The sequence below is a fragment of the Onthophagus taurus genome, chromosome 5 (genome assembly GCF_036711975.1).
Source record: "Onthophagus taurus isolate NC chromosome 5, IU_Otau_3.0, whole genome shotgun sequence".
Classification (NCBI taxonomy): Eukaryota; Metazoa; Arthropoda; class Insecta; order Coleoptera; family Scarabaeidae; genus Onthophagus; species Onthophagus taurus.
In genome coordinates, this window is record NC_091970.1 from 8,303,052 (window position 1) to 8,329,535 (window position 26,484).

The following is a 26,484-nucleotide window of genomic DNA, read 5'->3' on the forward strand; positions in this document are numbered from 1 at the left end:
GATTTTCGAAAATTAACTCAATCATAACTTATAAACTAAAAGCGATGGGAAAATATTTTTTAAACATAAAACCTTAGTAATGAACCATAAAGATTAGATCAATAAAAAAATTGAACCCAATTATTACCATTTTTTCTTTATAAGCTCTAAATCAGTGGTGGCCAAGAAAATCATAAATCTGAAATATCTATATCTGGGCCTCAGAGCAAAAAAAAGGAAGGTTACTTTAAACCCTTCAGTTGATCTTGGCAAGACATTTATATAAAAGTCGATCTTGATCAAAAATTAGTGGACACCACTGTTATATAGGTTATCTGTCAAAAATGTTCAATTGTCTAAAAATCAAAGTAGGCCATGTTTAGTTACTAAGCTTTGTTTGTGAACAAAATCTTCGCGATTTTGCAAAGTGTCAACTTGTTTCATCGTTTTGTTGAATTATTTGAAGAAATATTTAAGGTAATTTTAAATTAACAAGTAATTCTAAACATTCATTACGACTCTTTTTCTTAATTAAATGTTTTTTATGTTAATTTTTTAATTTTAAATTAACACTTTTTATTATTATTTGGATCTTACCACAGATGGCGCCACGTAATTCGGGTTTCTTTGTAATCAGTCTTTATCAAGATTTTGTTAAGGTAAATATTGCGTTATTTGTGTGTTGGCAGCATTGGTAACCAACTTCATGGCACGTTATCCTTTAAGTGACATGTACGATGATTTGGTGTAAAACTCGATTCTCGTATAACGTTGTATAACTATTTGTGAGTGTTTTATTAGTGAAAAGACTAATAGATGACATGGTGTGTAAAAAGTGAAAAGTAAAATGGATTGTTTTAAACCTCCGGAAGGAATGAACTTTACAGAAAATGTAAGTGAGAAATTGTTCAAACAGAAATTTGAAATCTATTCTATTTTAATGTAATATTTTTCTTTTCACATCCTTACCAACACTACCAGGATTTATGATTTATTTTTTTACAATTAGAAACATAAGATATTATTAATAGTACTATAAATTAATGTTTAATACATTACAAAACATGTAAACTTAAACTTTGCATCGTACAACCCAACGAGGTACTAGTTCCAGATTTTGATTTGTATTTAGGTGTAATTATAACCACCATAACTCCACAATCCGTTATTCCATCTACATTAGAGGGTTCCCAAATGAATGGTTCTACTTCGTTATAATCTTCGAAAGAATCTAGTGTTATAGAATCTAATTCCTGCGTTTCTCTTAATTCCAAGTCGTATGTAAATTCACAAGTCTCTAAAGTTAATGGTGGTTTCCATGTTATTAACATATTTCCCTCGGTTATTAATTCAAACGAACCGTCTGTTATTTCTGGTAATTCTGTTGAAATAGAAAATGAAAAATTAAAATTTGTTTGTTCGCTTTGTGACTACTGGAATATTGCAGGAGTGATCAAATTGATGATTACATTCCGGGCTGTGCAATTAAGGCTTAAATCGTGTTATTAATAATAAACGCTTGTAGCTTGCTTACCCAAGAACTCCAACAACTATGCTAAATAGTGTCCCTAGCGTATTTCAAAGTGATCAGCAAAATGTAAGAATAAAAGAACTGTATTATGAAATACAAAAACTAAATATAAAAAAATCAATGGGCTATGACCTAATTAATTCCCAAGCATATGGAAAGTTGCTGAAATAATAATGATACCAAATCCTGGTACACCCTCCACAGATGTTACATCATATAGGCCAATCTCATTATTACCCTTACTATCAAAACTGCTTGAAAAATTACTATTAAAAAGACTAAAACCTGTCATAGAAGAAAAAGCCCTAATACCAACACATCAATTTGGGTCTCGGAATAAACATGCAACAATAGACCAAGTGCCTAGAATAACGAATACTATCGAAATAGCAATGGAATAAAATAAAGTCTGCTCCGCCGTATTTTTTGATGTTGCACAAGCTTTCGACAAAGTCTGGTTAGATGGTTTAAATTATAAACTACCATCAACGTAGTCAACTATTGAAATCGTATCTTTCTGATCGATACTTTAAAGTAAAATATGAAAACGCTTATTCACCAATATATTAAATACGAGCCCTCAAGGAAGTGTGCTTGGCCCAACATTGTACTTACTCTACACATTCGACCTTCCTCAGGTACCAGAAACTTTAAAAGCTACATTCGCAGACGACACAGCGATCTTGGCTGTTGCAGTAGTTGCAGCAAATAAGTTACAATTGGCATTAAATTCAATAGAAAATTGGACCAAACGATGGCTAATAAAACTAAATACAAATAAATAGACATACATAAACTTTACTTATAAGAAAGTAAACTATGTCCCAGTACACATAAATGGCAATGCAATTCGCAAAATATCTTGGTATGACGCTGGATGCCAAACTCAAATGGAAAGCTCACGTCAAAAAAAAAAAGTGAGGAACTTGATATCAAATTTAGACACGTATATTGGCTTATTGGCAGAAAATCAATGCTATCACTAAGAAACAAGTTGCTAATATACAAGCAAGTATTAAAACAAAAATGGACATACAGAATCCAATTGTGGGGTTGTACCTACAAGACAAATGCAAGTCTGATTCAAAGATTCCAGAACAAAGTACCAACCTCCATCTCGACTTGAAAGTAGCATCGGTGTCATCAGAAATTGCATCATTCGAGGCCATCCAGCTTCTCGATAACGAGGATGTCCTGCGTCGCCTTCAGAGGATGAAGCCGTTCGATTTAGTGACCTAGTCGATTCAAACGCGAGCAATAGTGCGGAATTATAACAAAAACGGTAAAAATATAACAATATTTATCTATATTATGGGTAAAGCAGACTGGACCACTGGGAAAAGCTGCAAAACATCATCTAGTTTAATTTGGTGTTAAAAATAAGTAACTAATTAGTATGTATTTACTAGGTGTTATACAATTGTGCTATACATAATATAGAAAAAAAAAGCTTGCTTACCGTCAACATCATTACTTAGGATTTTATTTTCTCCTTCAACACCTGCGACTATGGGCATTAAGACAACTGTATTGCCGTTGCATTCTTTACTCAATTCATCGGTAAATTGAAAAGTGTTGGTGATTAAATCAGGTTGCATTGGTATATCGTTTACTGTAAGACGATAAGTAACTGTACATCCGCTAAATTCGGCTTCGTAATCCGTCCATGTTAATATTTTAGCAGTTGGAACATATGGGTCAAGACTAAACGCAACAGCATTAATGTCATCTTCGGATGGTGGTGCTAAATTCGATAGTGTTCGTAATTAGTTATAGTTATATACTCACTTTCGTATGAAATCTACCACCCACTAAAATTCAAACTACAATTTTCAACCACGCAGTCAGACAGATAATATAAAGCTCTGAACTTGAGGGATCGCGCAAAAATGAAATTCAGGAAGACTCGCAGTCGTGGTAATTGGGATTACTACAAATCTCTGCGTAGCTACATCACTGCAGCTGTGAGGAACGAAACACGTGCTTATTTTGCTTATTTGACAGAACAAGAAAGTTCTAACTAAACAGATATGGAATGAAGTTAGAAGACTTGGGGTTATGACGGATGGTAGGGCGTTGTCTTTACCGTCGCATTTTCAGAACCCTGACCGTATTAACACTTATTTTGTAGATAGTGTAAACGAGCTTGTGGATAGTCTGTTAATTTGGATTTTTATAAGCATAATGCATGTCAAAATCAATTTGTATTTAAAAATGTAAGTGAAGCAGAGGTGCGATCTGTTCTGGCTTCTATCACATCCGCTTCAGTTGGGTGATCTTGCAGATCTTACACCAATAAGTATTCTTCCAACGATATCTAAGGTGCTTGAAAAAATTATGCAGCAGCAGTTGGTGAGTTACGTGGACTTGCGTTCATTCTAGGCACATTAAACGCACGTCCTTGTATCGAATACGTTTTGGAACCGGTGTTAGTACCTTTCATGCAAACGTTGCAGAATGCCACATTCCAACAGGATAATGCAAAATCCCATACTGCTGTGAGATGGAGCAAGTTGGAATGCAGATTTTTGCCCTGGCCTGTACTAGTCACCGATTGAACATGTCTGGGATATGATGGGTCGGCGACTAAGACAAGCACCCAGGCCTCCTGAGAATCTGGATGAACTTCGACACCATCTAGAGGTTGCATGGAACGAGATACCTCAGGAGGACATAGACCACTTAATAGAGAGTATGGGTAGAAGAGTTAATGCATGCATAGCTGCGCGTAGGGATACAACCCCCTACTAGCTTTTTCTTTTGTTTTTTTTCAACTAAACTTTCATTGTTTCTTACAATTAGTTGATAATAAAGCATTATTTTACCGAAGTTTCAAAATTGTAGTCTAATTCTTAATGGGTGGTGTATTTCATGTGAAAATGGGTGTAGTTTGGAGAGTAATGTTTTAATTTTATATCTACCTTCGATATGATCGGATATTACTTTCTCTAACCCGTTTACTCCCGACACTATAGGTATCAATGTAACTGTGTTATCTTTACATGGATTAGTCAATTCATCGGTAAATTTAAAAGTGTTGGTGATTAAATCAGTTTGAATTGGTATATCGTTTACTGTAAGACGATAAGTAACTGTACATCCGCTAAATTCGGCTTTGTAATCCGTCCATGTTAGTATTTTAGCAGTTGGAACATATGGGTCAAGACTAAACATAACAGCATTAATCTCATCTTCGGATGGTGGTGCTAAATTCGATAGTGTTTGTAATTAGTTATAGTTTGTAGACTAATATTTTAATTTTATATCTACCTTCGATATAATCGGATATTACTTTCTCCAACCCGTTTACTCCCGACACTATAGGCATCAATTTAACTGTGTTATCTTTACATGGATTAGTCAATTCATCGGTAAATTTAAAAGTGTTGGTGATTAAATCAGGTTGAATTGGTATATCGTTTACTGTAAGGCGGTAAATAACTGTACATCCGCTAAATTCGGCTTCGTAATCCGTCCATGTTAATATTTTAGCAGTTGGAACGTATGAGTCAAGACTAAACGTAACAGCATTAATCTCATCCTCGGATGGTGGTGCTAAATTCGATAGTGTTTGTAATTAGTTATAGTTTGTAGACTAATATTTTAATTTTGTATCTACCTTCGATATAATCGGATATTACTTTCTCCAACCCGTTTACTCCCGACACTATAGGCATCAATTTAACTGTGTTATCTTTACATGGATTAGTCAATTCATCGGTAAATTTAAAAGTGTTGGTGATTAAATCAGGTTGAATTGGTATATCGTTTACTGTAAGACGATAAGTAACTGTACATCCGCTAAATTCGGCTTCGTAATCCGTCCATGTTAGTATTTTAGCAGTTGGAACGTATGGGTCAAGACTAAACGCAACAGCATTAATCTCATCCTCGGATGGTGGTGCTAAATTCGATGGTGTTCGTAATTAGTTATAGTTTGTAGACTAATATTTTAATTTTATATCTACCTTCGATATGATCGGATATTACTTTCTCCAACCCGTTTACTCCCGACACTATAGGCATTAATTTAACTGTGTTATCCTTACATGGATTAGTCAATTCATTGGTAAATTTAAAAGTGTTGGTGATTAAATCAGGTTGCATTGCTATATCGTTTACTGTAAGACGATATGTAACTGTACATCCGCTAAATTCGGCTTCGTAATCAGTCCATGTTAATATTTTAGCAGTTGGAACGTATGGGTCAAGACTAAACGCAACAGCATTAATCTCATCCTCGGATGGTGGTGCTAAATTCGATGGTGTTCGTAATTAGTTATAGTTAGTAGACTAATATTTTAATGTTATATCTACCTTCTATATCATCGGATATTACTTTCTCCAACCCGTTTACTCCCGACACTATAGGCATCAATTTAACTGTGTTATCTTTACATGGATTAGTCAATTCATCGGTAAATTTAAAAGTGTTGGTGATTAAATCAGGTTGAATTGGTATATCGTTTACTGTAAGGCGGTAAATAACTGTACATCCGCTAAATTCGGCTTCGTAATCCGTCCATGTTAATATTTTAGCAGTTGGAACGTATGAGTCAAGACTAAACGTAACAGCATTAATCTCATCCTCGGATGGTGGTGCTAAATTCGATAGTGTTTGTAATTAGTTATAGTTTGTAGACTAATATTTTAATTTTGTATCTACCTTCGATATGATCGGATATTACTTTCTCCAACCCGTTTACTCCCGACACTATAGGCATCAATTTAACTATGTTATCTTTACATGGATTAGTCAATTCATCGGTAAATTTAAAAGTGTTGGTGATTAAATCAGGTTGAATTGGTATATCGTTTACTGTAAGGCGGTAAGTAACTGTACATCCGCTAAATTCGGCTTCGTAATCCGTCCATGTTAATATTTTAGCAGTTGGAACGTATGGGTCAAGACTAAACGTAACAGCATTAATCTCATCTTCGGATGGCGGTGCTAAATTCGATAGTGTTCGTAATTAGTTGTAGTTTGGAGACTAATACACTGTTGGAAATAATTCACGAGCACATCGTGTATAATCTGAACGCGTGCGTCTAGCGCAATGAAATTTGGTGTGTACGCGTTACAGTTTTCGGCGTATTCGTTTCTGTGTCTGTCACTAAAGTGAGGGTGATGGATCCCGATAGTTCAGGTAAGAATCAATAGGGATTACAATATTTAAAAAAACCTGCTATGTTTTTAAGGTTATTATTATTTAATTCAATTTTCCAACTTTAGATGAAAAGTTGAATCATTTGGAAAAGCATCTCTTGTCGTACTCCTGTAACGCTGAAGATAAGATAAGATGTCTGAAGAAAAGATTTGGTTACTTTAAAATCTTCAATAAAAGTGAAATGGTCGAAAGCTCTAGAAAAGAAGATGTTTTCAAAAAAAAACGAATAAGGTCTGGTTGGATGGAACCTTTGAACTTCGAAGTGATCGTCAATGTCGGCCGGGACGTCTTTCTAAACCATTTCAGACGATGAGGTTATTATTCATGCTGCACAAACAACCTTAAGAGAAAGAGGCAAAAGAGATGCATCCCAAATTCTGAAAAACATCACAAATTCTCCTACTCGTGCTGGAAAATATAAGAAAGCTTTCCAACCCAAATATTGCCAACAAAAAATTCGTCCACTAACACCGCAAGAAGCATTAGCCATGTTTGTAGAGGCTGATTTAACTAAGCGGCAATATGAAGCTATTATGAAGTAGGAATAAAGCACTTTATCCGTGTTACAATCAACAAATTGTTCATCACAGTCCTCAGAGTGCATTTAAACAACTGGATTGGACCCAAAAAGGCATAAACATTGATTGCAAATGCTTAAGTAATTTGCGCTACGCGGACGATATCGTTCTTAAATGCTGAACGATTTAAATGCGGGTCATATCAACGAGGAGAAATCAAAATTTATGATAAATCTTGTTCCCGGCTCTAACATCAACATTGGGGATAATGAAATTGAGAGGTTTGACAGCTATGTATATCTTGGCTATGAGTCGAGAGATAATCAAACAAGCGAAGTAAACAGAAGGATCACACTCGTGTGGGCAGCTTACGGGAAACATAGAGACATGTTCAAGAGAAAAGGCGTCTTTCCGGTTATGACATAATGTTCCAAAACTTTAACTTAACGGTAGCCACTGCCAGGAGGGTCCAAGTAACGCAAAGATAGATGGAGAGGTCGATCTTGGGTCTAACTCTGAGGGACTACATATGAAATGAAGACCTATGAAGAAAAACTGGCGTAAATGATGTGGTCAACATTGTGTGAAAATACCCATTTTAGAAATACCTACCCGCCGGGTATTTACCCAGCGCCCATACTGGTCCGTCACACCGCACTAAAAAAAATCTGTATCTCCAACCCACTATCGTTTCCACAGTGACGGAATGTTCCACTTGGAAGGGCGGCTCAGTCAACAATGCGGCGGCAGAAAAACTCAAAACTCGTCTACAATAAACCTTTATGCTCCGCAAATATTGTTCTGATTATACAGGGTGTTAATAAACAAACTTTACACACGCTGGCAGGTGATAGTAGAGATAAAATCAAGAAAAAAATCCTAATACACATAGGTCCAATACTCATTGGTTTTCGAGATATGGAATTTTTAAATTTTCATTGTCAGCTTTAAATTTGAATGCGATATCGCTTTACCATTAACGCGATAAAACAACAGCCGCAGAAACTGCATGTCAATAAACATTTTGTAACTTATTCTTATTTAAGCTAGCTTATTTTCGCAATGGTTCAATTTACATTTGCGGAATACGCCGATATGCATTTATGTTATGGCGAAGCTCGTCGAAATTAGCGTGAAGCTAGACGAATTTACCAGCAGAGATATCCTACGAGGCATATTCCATCTCGTCCAACCTTTCAAGAAGTCGACCGTAGGATCAGAGAAACAGGATGCTTTAAGCCGCCAAAATCAAACACTGGCAAACCTCGTACAGTCCGCACGTCAAACACCGAAGATAATATTTTGCAAGCTGTAGATAATAATCCCCACGTGAGTACCAGGCGAATAAGTAGACCTATCGGCGTAAATCCTGTATCTGTTTGGCAGACCCTTAAAGAACAATTACTTCATCCGTATCACTTACAGAAGATTCATCATCTACGGTTAGAGACGGACTGCCGTCCCCGTATCCAATTTTGCCAATGGCTGATACATGAATGTAATTTAAATCCAGATTTGCTTGGGAAGATTTTGTTTACAGACGAAGCCTGTTTTACGCGTGATGGAGTGTTTAATTTCCACAATATGCATGTTTGGTCTCATGAAAATCCGCACGCAACTCATGTTAGAAACCATCAATTTGGATTTTCGATAAATGTCTGGTCCGGCATTGTGGGTGATTTTTTAATTGGACCATTTTGTTTACCGAATCGGTTAAATGGTCAAATCTACTTGAACTTTCTGCGTGACAATTTAAACAAGTTACTGGAAGATGTGCCATTAGACGTTATTAGAAACATGTATTTTATGCATGATGGAGCCCCAGCCCACTATTCGCTAAACGTAAGAAACTATTTAAACGAACGATTCGAAAACAGATGGATTGGTCGTGGAGGACTTGTCGCGTGGCCACCAAGATCTCCTGATCTAACGCCAATGGATTTTTTTGTTTGGGGACATTTAAAAGGTATTGTTTATGCCACGGAAGTTTATACAGAAGATGAACTTTGGCAGAGAATAGTAGTCGGTTGCCAGCAACTAAGAAATCAAACTGCTTTCAATCGAGTGCATAATTCTCTTCGACAACGAGTGCAACTTTGTTTACAAGAGGAAGGACGACAGTTTGAAAATCTTCCGCGATAACGAGTGTGCTAATGCGTATCTCGGAAAATAAATGAGTATTGGACCTATGTGTATTAGGATTTTTTTCTGCATATCGGCGTATTCCGCAAATGTAAATTGAACCATTGCGAAAATAAGCTAGCTTAAATAAGAATAAGCCACAAAATGTTTATTGACATGCAGTTTCTGCGGCTGTTGTTTTATCGCGTTCATGGTAATGCGATATCGCATTCAAATTTAAAGCTGACAATGAAAATTTAAAAATTCCATATCTCGAAAACCAATGAGTATTGGACCTATGTGTATTAGGATTTTTTTCTTGTTTTTATCTCTACTATCACCGACCAGCGTGTGTAAAGTTTGTTTATTAACACCCTGTATAGGGTGTGCTCGTAAATTATTTCCAACAGTGTATTTTAATTTTATATCTACCTTCAATATGATCGGATATTACTTTCTCCAACCCGTTTACTCCCGACACTATAGGCATCAATTTAACTGTGTTATCTCTACATGGATTAGTCAATTCATCGGTAAATTTAAAAGTGTTGGTGATTAAATCAGGTTGCATTGGTATATCGTTTACTGTAAGACGGTAAGTAACTGTACATCCGCTAAATTCGGCTTCGTAATCCGTCCATGTTAGTATTTTAGCAGTTGGAACGTATGGGTCAAGACTAAACGCAACAGCATTAATGTCATCCTCTGATGGCGGTGCTATATTCGATAGTGTTCGTAATTAGTTATAGTTTGTAGACTAATATTTTAATTTTATACCTACCTTCGATATGATCCGATATTACTTTCTCCAACCCGTTTACTCCCGACACTACAGGCATTAATTTAACTGTGTTATCTTTACATGGATTAGTCAATTCATCGGTAAATTTAAAAGTGTTGGTGATTAAATCAGGTTGAATTGGTATATCGTTTATTGTAAGGCGGTAAGTAACTGTACATCCGCTAAATTCGGCTTTGTAATCCGTCCATGTTAGTATTTTAGCAGTTGGAACGTATGGGTCAAGACTAAATGTAACAGCATTAATATCATCCTCGGATGGCGGTGCTAAATTCGATGGTGTTCGTAATTAGTTATAGTTTGTAGACTAATATTTTAATTTTATATCTACCTTCGATATGATCGGATATTATATTCTCTAACCCGTTTACTCCAGACACTATAGGCATCAATTTAACTGTGTTATCTTTACATGGATTAGTCAATTCATCGGTAAATTTAAAAGTGTTGGTGATTAAATCAGGTTGAATTGGTATATCGTTTACTGTAAGATGGTAAGTAACTGTACATCCGCTAAATTCGGCTTCGTAATCCGTCCATGTTAATATTTTAGCAGTTGGAAGGTATGGGTCAAGACTAAACGTAACAGCGTTAATATCATCCTCGGATGGCGGTGCTAAATTCGATAGTGTTCGTAATTAGTTATAGTTTGTAGACTAATATTTTAATTTTATATCTACCTTCGATATGATCGGATATTACTTTCTCCAACCCGTTTACTCCCGACACTATAGGCATCAATTTAACTGTGTTATCTTTACATGGATTAGTCAATTCATCGGTAAATTTAAAAGTGTTGGTGATTAAATCAGGTTGAATTGGTATATCGTTTACTGTAAGATGGTAAGTAACTGTACATCCGCTAAATTCGGCTTCGTAATCCGTCCATGTTAATATTTTAGCAGTTGGAAGGTATGGGTCAAGACTAAATGTAACAGCGTTAATATCATCCTCGGATGGCGGTGCTAAATTCGATAGTGTTCGTAATTAGTTATAGTTTGTAGACTAATATTTTAATTTTATATCTACCTTCGATATGATCGGATATTACTTTCTCCAACCCGTTTACTCCCGACACTATAGGCATCAATTTAACTGTGTTATCTTTACATGGATTAGTCAATTCATCGGTAAATTTAAAAGTGTTGGTGATTAAATCAGTTTGAATTGGTATATCGTTTACTGTAAGACGATAAGTAACTGTACATCCGGTAAATTCGGCTTCGTAATCCGTCCATGTTAATATTTTAGCAGTTGGAACGTATGGGTCAAGACTAAACGCAACAGCATTAATATCATCCTCGGATGGTGGTGCTAAATTCGACGGTGTTCGTAATTAGTTATACACTGTTGGAAATAATTCACGAGCACACCCTGTATAATCTGAACGCGTGTGTCTAGCGCAATAAAATTTGGTATGGAAGTAGTACTAAAGTTGTGTAACTTACTCTTACATGGAGAGCGGCACAACTCTGCTGGGAGGAGAAACATCAATAGCGAGAGTATCCCCCGTGAGCTTCGCGTACCATCGCTACACGACGTGGCATGGAGTCTATAAGTCGCTGTATTGTAGCAAGAGGGATGGCCAACCATGCCACCTCAACTCGCCTCCATAGCTCCTCAACGTTAGCCGAGGAAGCCGGATAACGTAGAAGTCTCCGACCAGTCATTTCCCAAACATGTTTGATCGGATTCAGATGCAGAAACCGAGCTAGCCATGGAAGCATTCGTATACGGTGCTCTTCCACAAAGGTCTGTACAACACGCCCGATGTGCTGTCGTGCGTTGTCGTGCATGTATAGCAGACCTGGGAGCCGCCCAACGTAGGGAAGCACAACGGACCGTAGCTCCTCATCTACGTATCGTTGACCCGTCATGGTCTGCTATACACGCAGCAGACGTGTACGTCCACCATGTGTAATAGCACCCCAAACCATAATGCTCGGTTGTCGGTGGATAGGGCATTCTTGCACGCACTGCTCGAGTAGACGATCACCAATTCGAATCTTGATTCGTCGGAAAACATAATGTCCCTCTACTCAGCAACCCACTAATGCCTAGCGTTGACCCACTCGTGACGTATGCTGCGGTGCTTGGATGTTACTGGAATCCGCTGTTTCGCACAACGCACGCGCAGTTCACTATCTACCAAACGCCGCCGTACTCGCGTAGTGAGTGCGCCTTCCCTTGCCGGTGGCCAAACAGCTCCAAGTAGCCTTGAGGAGGACTCACACGACGCTAAAACGCTGAGCACAAGAGCGCGATCCTCGTATGATGGGGACGCGCAGGGCCGTCCCGGCCGCGGCTGAAGGTACCTATGTCCTACCTCAGACCATTCTCGCCATGCCCGTTGCACTGCCGATAACGACCGGTCGAGGCGACGCGCAATTTCACTCTCAAACTCGCTTAAGTAACGCGATCGCCCATCCATTGCGCACAGAGTACTATAACAATGTGGTTCCTCACACCACACTAAAAACGACCGGTATTTTCCATCCACTTCGGTCTCCATAGCGATAGAATGTTCCACTTGGAAGAGCGGCTCAGTCAACAATGCCGCGACGGAACAACTCGAAACTCGATGAATTGTTGCGAGTGTATAATTTTAATTAATGTTATTTTCTTCTCTTAATGTTATTCTTTTCTCTTTATTTTAAAGTCAATCATTTTCTTTTCTATTAATTAACCAAAATTGTGTAACATGATTCTTTTCCTTACTTAGCAATATTGGTCGACAATCCTATCTTTCCTTTCTTTCTTTTATTTCTTGTCTCTATTTCGCAATTACGAATTTAGGTAATTTTAAGTTAGTTGTAAGCAAGTTGTTAATGTAATAAGAAGTAAGCACGTCAATAAACTGTGGAGCGTTAGTTCTGTCCATACTTTCAAAAAAAACCTCGTCAGCATCCCAAAATCTACGTTGGGTAAACCATCCCCAACATATTTTGGTGTCAGGTATACAACAGTAAGTCAATTGTTGTACTTTCATGAGAATATTTTGATGAATTTGCGAAGCCAAACAAAAAAGTTGAATTTTCCACCAGTATCTCAAAATTTAAATCAAAACTCACATATTGTTTCAAGGGTTTATTCTCCTCCGAATTCAAATAATTTAGATGACAATATGACCGAATCGAAACTCGACATTAATATGGCTCTTAAAATAATACCCGAATTCAGTGGTAATCGATCGGAATTTCATAAATTTGTGTCATGTTGTGATATTATGAGTACATCTTTAACATCCGATGCCGACAAGGCGTTACTTGCAAAAATCATAATTACAAAACTTTCGGGTCCAGCTTATCACTTGATTAAATACAAATCTGTTACTAAATGGGCCGATTTAAAGGTACTGCTACAAGAACAATTTTTAGAGTCCAGGTCAATTGCACAACTTCAATTGGAATTATTGAATTGTCGACAAGGCAATAACGAAAGCGTTAGAGATTTTGCGAACAAAATTGAACAATTACTTAACGACTTAAATGACGCATGTATAGCGAGCCAAGGGCCAGACTCCGCAACTCTTATTCAAAATTTAAATCAAAAATCCGCTTATCAAGCATTCACACAAGGTCTTAATTACCAATACAAAGTTCTTATTAAAGCTTCGCGATTCACTACCCTCACTGAAGCAATTTCGGCCGCAGTTGAGGAGGAACGTCTCAATAATGTATTGGGTCATAAAAAAACTGAGAATAAATCCACGGGAAGATCCAAATGTCATTTTTGTTCAAAACTAGGTCACCTAGAAAAGGATTGTTTTATTAAACGTAATCAAACTCAAGGTACGCATGCACAAATTCCTAGCATTCCTTACAAGCGCGAAATAAAACAAGAAACTACGGTAAACACGATCACTTGTGCATATTGCAAAAAACCCGGTCATCACATTCGCGAATGTTATAAAAAGAAACGCGCTGACGAATTCAAACGTCAACAACCACGCGTAAACACGGTTGAAACAGATTCTAATTCGAATTCGGGAAACTTGATGGCGACGGCCGGAGCTTTAGGCAATCCGAGCCGTCCACATTATTAGAAGCCTATCCGACGTCATTAATTCAGAATTCTTCTATTCCTTCTTATAAAATTAATATTGTAACGAAAACAACCTTAGATGAAATAGAACTCTGTGCAGATATCACTCCTAAACCTTTAAAATTCTTAATTGACAGTGGTAGTCAAGTTACAATCATAAAAAGGTGCTGTGTAAAGGAAGACACTGTATGCCATCTAAAATACAAATCGGAATTAAGAGGCATAGGTGATACCCCTATATTCTCCTACGGCATATGCCATGCAAAATTCTTCATTGGAAACGAAATCGTCCCTCATACAATTCATTTAGTCCCTGACGATTTCCCTATTACGTCTTGCGGAATATTGGGAAAAGATTTTTTTATGAAATATAAAGCAAAAATCGACTACGAACGAAGACAGGTAGATTTTAAGATTTCCGTTCAAACTATCTCCCTACCTATGGTAGAAGTGGCATCGAATAATGTGGTAAAGTTACCGGCAAGAACTGAGTCGATAGTTCACGTCAAAACAAGTGCAACATCTGAATCTCTATGTCTTTCAAATGAAATTAAAAATGGATGTTTCATCGGAAACTGCATAATCAAACCAGAAAACGGTTATTGTTATGTTCCAATTGTAAACAGTAATGAACACGAAGTTCAAATTGGAAATCCTAATATTGAATTTATCGATCTTACTCATTTTGACATACTAAGTTTTAATTCCTCTGATACTACCTGCGAAAGGCTACAAATCTTAAAAAATTCTATTCGAACAGATCATATGACTCCTGAAGAATGTGAAAGCATTCTAAAAATCTGTAAACAATTTCATAGTATTTTTCTTTTAGAAGGTGATTCTCTTCCATATACGAGTTTAGTTAATCATTCTATACCGACTCAAGATGAAATTCCAGTAAATATTAGACCCTATCGATTGCCTCATCATCAACAAGAACAAATAAAAACGCAAATTGATTCCATGTTACAAAATAACATAATCACTGAATCCCAGTCACCATATAATTCTCCTCTTTTGGTAGTTCCTAAGAAAAATGATCTTCATGGTAATAAACAGTGGCGAGTAGTGGTTGATTTTCGAAAGCTGAATGAAAAAACAATATCCTCAGTTCATCCGTTACCAAACATCACCGAGATTTTGGATCAACTCGGAAATTAAAAATTTTTCAGTTCATTGGATTTGGCTTCCGGATATCACCAAGTGCGCATGTCACCTTCGGATAAGCATAAAACCGCTTTTTCCACGGCATATGGCCATTATGAATTTAATCGTATGCCATTTGGACTCAAGGGAGCACCAGCTACTTTTCAAAAATTGATGAATTCTGTATTAGTAGGGTTACAAGGAATCAAATGTTTTGTATTCTTAGATGATATAATTATCTATGGGAAAACACTTCAAGAACACAACCAAAAATTAACTGAAGTATTCGAACGATTAAAAAAAAGTAATTTACGTTTAAAACCGGAAAAGTGTGAATTCCTGCGGCCAGAGTTAATTTATTTAGGCCATATAATAACCGAAAATGGTACGTACCCGGATCCGACTAAAATTGATTGCGTTAAGAATTATCCTGTACCACAAAACTCCAAAGAAATAAAATCGTTTTTGGGATTAGCAGGTTATTATAGGCGTTACATACAAAATTTCGCTAAAATTTCTTTGCCATTAACAGAATTGCTCAAGAAAAATGTTGAATTCAATTGGTCACCCTCTTGTTTAGAAGCTTTTGTAACACTTAAAGAAAAATTAAGTACAGCTCCTCTTCTACAATACCCGGATTTTTCGCGTGAATTTCTCCTTACTACTGATGCCAGTAATTTTGCTGTGGGCGCAATTCTTTCCCAGGGAAAAATTGGGAAAGACTTACCTATAGCATATGCTTCTCGTACACTGGCTAGAGCAGAGAGAAATTACAGTACAACGGAACGTGAATTGTTGGCAATCTGTTGGGCTGTAAAGCATTTCAGGCCGTACCTTATTGGAAAAAAGTTTTGTGTCATTACCGATCATAAACCTTTAACGTGGTTATTTTCCGTAAAAGATCCAGGGAGCAGACTTTTAAAATTCAGGTTGAAACTTGAGGAATACGAGTATGAAATTATACATAAACCGGGGAAACAAAACAGAATAAACTCGTCTACAATAAACCTTTGTGCTCCGCAAATATCATGGATTTATCTTCACGCGTTCAGATTATATAGGGTGTGCTCGTGAATTATGTCCAACAGTGTAGTTTATAGACTAATATTTTAATTTTATACCTACCTTCTATATGATCGGATATTACTTTCTCCAACCCGTTTACTCCCGACACTATAGGCATCAATTTAACTATGTTATCTTTACATGGATTAGTCAATTCATCGGTAAATTTAAAAGTATTGGTGATTAAATCAGGTTGAATTGGTATATCGTTTACTGTAAGACGGTAAGTAACTGTACATCCGCTAAATTCGGCTTCGTAATCCGTCCATGTTAATATTTTAGCAGTTGGAACGTATGGGTCAAGACTAAATGTAACAGCATTAATATCATCTTCGGATGGTGGTGCTAAATTCGATAGTGTTCGTAATTAGTTATAGTTTGTAGACTAATATTTTAATTTTATATCTACCTTCGATATGATCGGATATTACTTTCTCCAACCCGTTTACTCCCGACACTATAGGCATCAATTTAACTGTGTTATCTTTACATGGATTAGTCAATTCATCGGTAAATTTAAAAGTGTTGGTGATTAAATCAGGTTGAATTGGTATATCGTTTACTGTAAGACGGTAAGTAACTGTACATCCGCTAAATTCGGCTTCGTAATCAGTCCATGTTAATATTTTAGCAGTTGGAAGGTATGGGTCAAGACTAAACGTAACAGCATTAATCTCATCCTCGGATGGTGGTGCTAAATTCGATAGTGTTCGTAATTAGTTATGTACTCACTTTCGTATGAAATCCACCACCCACTAAAATTCAAACTACAATTTTCAACCATGCAGTCAGACAGATAATATAAAGCTCTGAATTTGAGGGATCGCGTAATAATGAAATTCAGGAAGACTCGCAGTCGTGGTAATTGGGATTACTACATCTCTCGTAACTACACCACTGCAGCTGTGAGGAACGAAAAACGTGCTTATTTTGCTTATTTGACAGAACAAGGAAGTTCTAAACAGATATGGAAGGATGTTAGAGGACTTGGGGTTATGACGGTATTAACACTAAACGAGCCGTAATAAAACCGCTTTCCAAAATCTCTAAACCTACGGTACTTAGCGACCTGAGACCCATTAGTATTCTGCCAGGATTAGCAAAGGTTGCAGAAAAAATTCTTTATGAACAAATGGTCTCCTTTGTGGAGGAGAATGACATACTACCACAGAACCAATCGGGTTACAGTTGCACGACAGCATTGATACATATCATTGATGATATAATTCGCGAAACCGAATTTAACAGTTCTTTGCCTACTAGATTATTCAAAGGCGTTCGATACGGTCAATCATGAGACAATGGCATCAATTTTGAGGTATTCCGGTTTTGATGATAAGTCTACCCGCTTATTATATGATTTTCTAACACATAGACAACAAGCCGTATTTATGGGTGATGAACAATCTGAATATCAATACACTAGTTCGGGCGTTCCTCAGGGTTCTATACTCTCGCCTTTGCTTTATGCTTTGTATAAATCAAACTTTAACCAAGGGGTTATGCATTGCAAGACCCATTTTTACGCCGACGACACGCAAATATACTATTCTTTTCCGGCTCATGATATAAAACAGGCTTGTGTGCGACTTTATAGTGATCTAGAATATTTGCGTATCACCTCAAGCCGACATGGACTTAAAATTAATCAGAAAAAATCAAACGTTATTATGTTTGGTCCTCAGAAACAAAAACAAAAAGTCATTAATGACTTACAAATTTGTGTAAATAACGAATTACTACCTATTCAAAAAACAGTAAAAAACTTAGGCATTTTAATCGATGAGGGCCTTACTTTTAATGAACACGTCAATAAATGCGTTCAAAGAGCCTATACTAACAGAGGCTTTGTTAATCATAGTGCAAAAGTGCGCCTATGCGAAAGTTTAGTACTATCAATGTTTAATTATGGCGATGCATTGTATGCACCCTTTCTGTCCTATGCATTGAAGAGGAAAATTCAAAAGGTACAAAACACCTGTATCAGACTAATTTTTGGGTTGAAACGCAGAGATCACGTCAGCTGTAAGCTGCCGGTTTTAAAGTGGTTGAACATGCATGTTGCATGCTGTAGGTTTTTACCATAAATTACTCACTCTACATAAACCAGCGTATCTTGTAAAAAAGTTGTCTTTTCGGGGTGACGTGCACTCGGTTAATGTGAGGTTTAAGGGAAGGCTATCTCCACCAATATTCCACACTATGAGTTTTAAAAAATGCTTCCCTTCTGGTTGCGCATTGACAGAGTGTGGGTCTGCCGCCACCGCCAGGAGGCGCTATGCTGATTTTCTGTTTGGGCAGCAGTGTTCGCAATCTCTTAATAGTCACAGATCTTGCTTTTGCGTTTGAATGTTTTTGTAATCTTTTTGTTCTACCTAAATTTGTTCTTAATTTCTGGGGAACCCTTTTGAGTACTGACCTGGTATCGATAACGACTTGTTGTGGCCCTTGGTAGTATTCACCTAAGTATTATATGTTAAAACTTAGTAGTTAAAACTTTTGTTTTGTTTATAGCTTTATACAGTTGTCGCGATTCTTTTTTTTATATTTAACACGCTATACTGTTTTTTTTTCTCTTTATATACTTTATGGTGAGGTGGAAGAACAATATATATTGAATCTCACCATAAGATAGATCAGTTGTTTATTGGAAACCATTTTTAGTTGTTTATTCTGAAGTGTAGTACATTGTAATCAATAAATATTATTATTATTATTAATAGTTTGCCGTCTCTTAATTTGGATTTTTATAAGCATAATGCATGTCAAAATCAATTTGTGTTTAAAAATGTAAGTGAAGCAGAGGTGCGATCTGTTCTGGCTTCTATCACATCCGCTTCAGTTGGGTGATCTTGAAGATCTTAGACCAATAATTATTCTTCCAATGTTATCTAAGGTGCTTGAAAAAATTATGCAGCAGCAGTTGGTGAGTTACGTGGAGAGGTCACCACTTGCGTTCATTTCAGGCACATTAAACGCACATCCTTGTATGGACAACGTTTTGGAACCGGTGTTAGTACCTTTCATGCAGACGTTGCAAAATCCCATACTGCTGAGGAGTTACTCGAGGCTGTCCACAAGGAGGTGTACTTTCCACTTTTGTTCCACTTTTGTGGAACCTCACCCTGGATAGGCTCTTGAACCACATCGCAGAAGCCAACTTTATCACAGTTGGTTACGCAGATGATTTAACCATTCTTGTCAAAGGCAAGTATATAAACGTGCTGTTTGATAGGATGCAAGTAGCTCTTAAATTGATAGAGACCTGGTGTGACGAACAAAGACTCTCTGTGAATCCTAAGAAGATAGAGTTGATTCTTTTCACACGGATGAGGAAGGTTGGCAAGCCCAGAACGCCATCCCTTGCTAATACTCTATAGGCATTGTCAAAAGAAGTTAAATATCTGGGCATCACGCTTGACAATAAAATGACATGGAGAGACCACCTAGATAATAGAGTTAAAAAAGCGTACGTTGCATTCGGTCAATGCCGGAGGGCTATAGGTAAGACACCCAAAAATGCCCTCTGGATTTACACGGCTGTAATCCGACCTATGCTTACATATAGTGCAGTAGCATGGTGGTCAAAGACCCTACAGTCTACATCTACTGCTGCACTTATTAAAGTACAGAGACTTGCGTGTTTACATATTACAGGTGCGCTGCGGACTACCCCCACTGCACCCATGGAAAACATGTTAAACCTAACGCCACTTCATTTGTTCATCCAAGAGGTGGCATTGGTGACCATGATTCGACTGCGAGCAGCAGGAATTCTAATGGGTGAGAGAAACAGTAAAAATGCCAACCTCTGGAACGAAATGGTGGAATACTCACCAATTCTGGGTTGTATAACGGACATTACACCCCTACAACACATTTTTACGAAGTAATATCTCACCCACCCAAGTTCCACAGAGGTAGAGGTAAAAAACAGCCTTAAAATCTACACTGATGGTTCAAAGAGACGGGAAGGAGCTGGAGCCGGAGTCTTCCACCACCGTCATACAGGCGGAATTAATCGCCATACAACTTGCCGCTGACGTTATTGTCAGATCCAACTTGGTAGGTAAGACTTTTACAATTTATACTGACAGTAGAGTAGACAAGCTATTTTGGCCCTGAGTAGAATAACAATTACTTCAGGACTTGTTATGGGTTGTCATCTGACATTGGAGAAGGCCGTAGTGCATAACTGTGTTATACTTCAATGGATAAAAGGACACTCGACTTGTTCAGGTAACAAGCACGCTGATAGGTTTGCCAAAAGGGCTGCCATGTTCGCCTGAACCAATAATCGCTCCGTCCTTATCAACTCAGATTGAGATAATTACAGATTTTACCCACAAAAAGTTTATGAACTGGTGGGATAGGGTTAAGGGCTGCCATCTGTCTAAGGAAGTATGACATTATCCTTCAATAGAGGCAGCCTTGTCTTTCGTAAGGCTTTACGAACTGTAACGGGACTCGTCACGGGTCACTGTAAGGTAAACAAGCATCTTTATAACCTTAAGCTTGCTGTAAAGAGAGCGAGGAGACGGTCCGACACATCTTGTGTGAATGCCCCACTCTGCAAGACCTCAGAATGAGAGACTTCGGAGACCATAGATGGCATCAGGAACACACCTCTGAGATGTATCCTAGCCTTCGGAAATTCCTTAGGCTGGTTGATGTAGCCGGAGAGAGTGTAGGAGGGCGTACAAGGGGCCCGTTGGGGCCTCGGTGCTGTATGCGTAAGCATACCCTCCGCTTTCCTACATACATCCCATACTGCTGTGGTTACAAGAAGTTTCCTGGAGCAGGTTGGAATGCAGATTTTTGCCCTGGCCTGTACTAGTCACCGATTGAACTTGTCTGGGATATGATGGGTTGGCGACTAAGACAAGTACCCAGGCCTCCTGAGAATCTGGATGAACTTCGACACCATCTAGAGGTTGCATAGAACGAGATACCTCAGGAGGACATCGAAACTTAATAGAAAGCATGGGTAGAAGAGTCAATGCATGCATAGCTGCGCGTAGAGTACTAGCTTTTTCTTAAAAAATGATAATTTTTCTTTCATCGTTTCTTACAATTAGTTGATAATAAAGCATTATTTTACCGAAGTTTCAAAATTGTAGTCTAATTCTTAATGGGTGGTGTATTTCATGTGAAAGTGAGTGCAGTTTGGAGACTAATATTTTAATTTTATATCTACCTTCGATATGATCGGATATGATTTTCTCCAACCCGTTTACTCCAGACACTATAGGCATCAATGTAACTATGTTATCTTTACATTGTTTAGTCAATTCATCGGTAAATTTAAAAGTGTTGGTGATTAAATCAGGTTGAATTGGTATATCGTTTACTGTAAGACGATATTTAACTGTACATCTGCTGAATACAACTTCGTAATCCGTCCATGTTAATACTTTAGCAGTTGGAACGTATGGTCCAAGACTAAGAGCAACAGCATTAATCTTATCCTTGGATGGCGGTACTAAATCCAATAAATTCCATTATTTGTCGATGATTCAATTTAATTTCTTACCTTCTACATCATCTGTCAGCTCGTTTTTCGTTCCAAAAATTCCTTCGACTATGGGGATCAATATAATTTCATTATCTTTACACTGTTTAGTCAATCCGTTCTTAAAATAGTAATGATTGGTTTCTAAATCGGGAGCAACTTCTTGGTCATTTACGATAAGTCGGTATTTAACAGTGCATCCATTAAATGTTTCTGCAATATTCGTCCATTCCAACATATTTATCATATGATCATATGATTGTACTTTAATTATAGCATTTCTAACTTCCTCTTCTGTAGGTGGAACTGTATACATACACAGTTAATCCTATTCAAATAATTATTAGTATAGACATACCTAAATATGATAAAAAAACTGCATCACTAATAGCTTCATTTCCTACAGCACTTATTCCAACATCAACGTTTGTGCAATATTTCGGCAGTCGTGAAATAGTGAAAAACGTATCTGTTGTCTCATATTGTATAGGGTTAATGTCTCCGTCCATAGTAACCTCAAGAGCGTAATAAACATGGCAATTTGATGGAGTGGGTGACCATTGTATGACGATGTGATTCTCTTTTTTTGTCACTTTTAAATTGGACGGCGGCTCAATGTCTATAAATTGATACATTTGTGTTATATTATATATTTATATATTAATACATACTTAAACATGAATCCTCAGCAGATGGCACAACAGCCACTATAATTCCAATTATTATTCCTGTCGCAGCAGCAGCTATCACAGTTGCAATAATTGCTAACAAATAAAAAAAGAATTATATGATATTAATTAATAATATACACTTAATTGCGAGAGTTAAGGAAATATACATGGAGACTATGGTTAGGATAAAAGTGGGAGATAAGCTGAGCGACGTGTTCTGGACTGTATACGGCGGACCTGGAGGATAGACTGGGGAAGGGGCAGATGGGAGGGATACGCGGATGACATCGTTGTCATGGCGAAAGAAGCGGAAGGATATGATAAAAACATTGGAAAGATATTTTAGGGGGAAGACAAGGATGATAAAGTTTTGTAAGGGTGGGAGAAAAAGAACAGAAAACTGGAGATGGGAGGGAAAGGAGATCGAGGAGGTTAGGGAGTATACTTACTTGGGGTATGTGTTTAGGGAGGAGTCGCATGTAATAGCTATGGCAAAAAAGGCGAATAAGGTGATGGGACAAGTATGGGGTTGGGGGATGAGAGTCTTTGGAAGGAATGTGGCAGCGAGGCATATTATGTTTGAAGGTCTGGTTAGCAGTGAGATGATGTATGGGGCAGAGGTATGAGGATGGAGGACGTGCAAGCTAGATATTGGAGATGGATGCTTGGGGTGGCGAGAGAAAGACCGGGGTTTATAGTGAGGGAAGAGGTAAAGGTGGATGAGGTCAGAGTGGAGGCGGGCAGGAGGGCAGTGAAATATGAAGAAAGAATAGAAGGGAGGCCAAACTGCGGGATCTTGGGGGAGTGTTGGAGGGAAATTAGAGAGGGAAAGGTCAGATATGGGAAAGGAGACAGAGACAACTATTATAGACGAGCGGGCTACTCGGTACTTAAGATAAATGGTAGACGAAGGGTGGGTAGGAAGATGTGGAGGGAGTTGAGAGATAGGGACCGAGATGTACAGAGACAGGAAAGAACGACACAAATAAAAGAGGGAAGGTACAGGGACTTAATTACGGAGGGACTGCCTAGATACTTGTTATAGGAAGGAGATGAGGAAGGGAAGAAGTTGGTGGCTAGGTTCCGTTGTGGAAACGAGGAGAGAGCTAACAGATACTGGATGGCCGATGAGGAGAAGTGGTGTAGGCTGTGCAGGGAGGAATCGGAAACGTTGGAATATATGTTGAATGGGTGCAGTGAGTTGAGGAAAGAGGAGATGGTCCTAGGGCAGATCTTAGGAGAGGGGGGAGAGGGGAAACGATGGATGAGAATGGTTGTGGGGGTGAGGAGACAAAGGGATGGATGAGGGGATGATTGGCCGAGGAGCCGAGGTTGTGGAAATGGAGGACAGATTGTTGTATTCAATAAACTCTTAATTAATTAATAATATATTTTGATTGCGTATATATTATATGCGTATGGCGGGGGATAGGACGGGGGAATATATAACAATGGGAGGGGATTTCAATGCTAGAGTGGGCGAGGAGGGGGGAAGGGTGGAGATATGGGGAGAGTAGGGACGACGACGGTCGAAGGATACTGTGCGGAATGGAGAAGGAACAGAAATGCTGAGATGGGTGGAGGAGAACGGATGGGAGATACTGAATGGAAATAAAGAGGAAGGGGAGTATACGTACATCGGGGCGAGGGGGACATCTGTGATTGATTATGTACTGGTGGATCAGGAAATGTGGGAGAGGGTGGAAAGGTTTAAAGTGGGAGAAGCGGTAGAGTCGGATCACCAACCGTTGGAGGTGGAGGTAAAGGGGGTGGACGGCAGAAGACGAGCGGAACTGGGGAGCAAGTTCATCAGGACAGACTGGTCGGAAGAAGGGGTAGCATTCTACAGGGGAAACCTTGACACTTGGCAACAGAAGATACAAGAGATCAATGGTTGGGAAGAACTTATTCAGGTAGTGCCGGAGGCAACACTGAAAAGGGAGTGTGAGAGTGAAGGAAATATACATGGAGACTATGTCTAGGATAAAAGTGGCAGATAAGCTGAGCGACGTGTTCTGGACGATGAAGGGACTGAGGCAGGGATGTCCGCTGAGCCCAAGTCTGTTTGCACTGTATACGGCGGACCTGGAGGATAGATTGGGGAAGGGGCAAATGGGAGGGTTGGTGGTGGGAGGTAGAAAGGTGCATATGTTAGCATACGCGGATGACATCGTGGTCATGGCGAGAGAAGCGGCGGAGATGATAGATATGATAAAGACATTGGAAAGATATTTTAGAGGGAAGGGGCTAGAAGTGAATGTGGGGAAGACAAGGATGATAAAGTTTTGTAAGGGTGGGAGAAAAAGAACAGAAAATTGGAGATGGGAGGGAAAAGAGATTGAGGAGGTTAGGGAGTATACTTACTTGCAAAAAGGCGAATAATTTGATGGGACAAGTATGGGGTTGGGGGAAGAGAGTTTTTGGAAGGAATGTGGCAGCGAGGAAGATTATGTTTGAAGGCCTGGTTAGCAGTGTGATGATGTATGGAGCATAGGTATGGGGATGGAGAGAGCAGGCAATGCTGGAGGACGTGCAAGCTAGATACTGGAGATGGGTGCTTGGGGTGGCGAGAGAAATACCGGGGTATATAATGAGGGAAGAGGTAAAGGTGGATAAGGTCAGAGTGGAGGCGGGCAGGAGAGCAGTGAAATATGAAGAAAGAATAGAAGGGAGGCAAAACTGCGGGATCTTGGGGGAGTATTGGAGGGAAATTGGAGAGGGAAAGATCAGATATGGGAATGGAGACAGAGACAACTATTATAGACGAGCGGGCTACTCGGTAACTGAGATAAATAGTAGAAGAAGGGTGGGTAGGGAGATGTGGAGGGAGTTGAGAGATAGGGACCGAGATGTGCAGAGACAGGAAAGAAGGACACAAATAAAAGAGGGGAGGTATAACGAAAGGTACAGGGACATAATAACGGAGGGGCTGCCTAGATACTTGTTATTGGAAGGAGATGAGGAAGGGAAGAAGTTGGTGGCTAGGCTCCGTTGGGGAAACGAGGAGGGAGCTAACAGATACTGGATGCCCGATGAGGAGAGGTGGTGTAGGCTATGCAGGGAGGAATGGGAAACGTTGGAGCATATGTTGAATGGGTGCAGTGAGTTGAGGGAGGAGGAGTTGGACCGAGGGCAGATCTTAGGAGAGGGGGGAGAGGGGAAACGATGGATGAGAATGGTTGTGGGGGTAAGGATAAGGAAATGGAGGAAGAGGGTAGAGGGTGAAAATAATATACTAATAATATATATATTAGAATGTATTAAGGGGATAAAAATTGTAAATATTAAAAACAATAAAAATGCTTATTATTGGTTGCGTATGAAGATGGCGCCTCATAAGTAATTAATTAGGTAGCTACGTGTAGTATATAGGAATTTCGACTAAGTTATTTTCCTTGCATAATTTTATTTATTTGATTTTAAAAAACTAAATACTCACCAACTTTTATATAAATAGGTAACATTTTTAGCACATTTCCACGTAAACTTTAATTATTATCTGTGGAGGCACTCGATTGTCTTAAATTGTATTCGTAAAAGTAATCGATTGCGTTATCACTTCGTACGGCTACTTTTTTTATTACCTAAATACATACGTATGCCACATTTAAGAATTTATCAGATTATTTTTGGTTGTTATCTGTATAGCGCCATATACGATTGAATAAAATTAACTTTTGAGTCACTTAAGTGAATCAAAACTGAAAATTTATAATTATTTAAATAGTATACATTTATTTAATACTTGGACATCTCACATATAATCAATCTCTGATTTGGATTTATGTTTAGACATCATTCCTGGTAATCAATCAATGATGAATCAGTTTTGATATCAGTACACAACTCATATATATATTATGATGAGAGCAGCGAAATATTTAGACTATTTATGTCATCAGTTAATGCCTTATAATCTATAGGGTGAAA

General features: G+C 38.3%; 1 protein-coding gene across 6 annotated transcripts; it reads right to left on the reverse strand.

Annotated features, from left to right (window-relative positions):
* Nucleotides 1-637: 637 nt before the first annotated feature.
* On the reverse strand, nt 638-26,113 carry LOC111414663 (uncharacterized). Of its 6 annotated transcripts, XM_071196074.1 has the most exons (20): nt 25,994-26,113; nt 22,555-22,647; nt 22,242-22,502; nt 21,905-22,189; nt 21,569-21,853; nt 16,781-17,065; nt 16,432-16,716; nt 11,146-11,430; nt 10,797-11,081; nt 10,448-10,732; nt 10,099-10,383; nt 9,750-10,034; nt 6,177-6,461; nt 5,828-6,112; nt 5,479-5,763; nt 5,130-5,414; nt 4,781-5,065; nt 4,432-4,716; nt 2,970-3,254; nt 640-1,360 (listed from the first exon to the last, which is right to left on the reverse strand). In XM_071196074.1, exons 1-20 carry the CDS (start codon nt 26,016-26,018, stop codon nt 1,035-1,037), a joined length of 5,265 nt encoding a protein of 1,754 aa, XP_071052175.1. In that variant the 5' UTR covers nt 26,019-26,113; the 3' UTR covers nt 640-1,034. The 6 variants fall into 6 exon arrangements, with proteins under 6 accessions (XP_071052180.1, XP_071052181.1, XP_071052179.1 ...); XM_071196079.1 differs by lacking the exon at nt 9,750-10,034 and having other exon boundaries at nt 638-1,360; XM_071196078.1 differs by lacking the exon at nt 10,099-10,383 and having other exon boundaries at nt 639-1,360.
* Between the last annotated feature and the right edge of the window lie 371 nt (nt 26,114-26,484).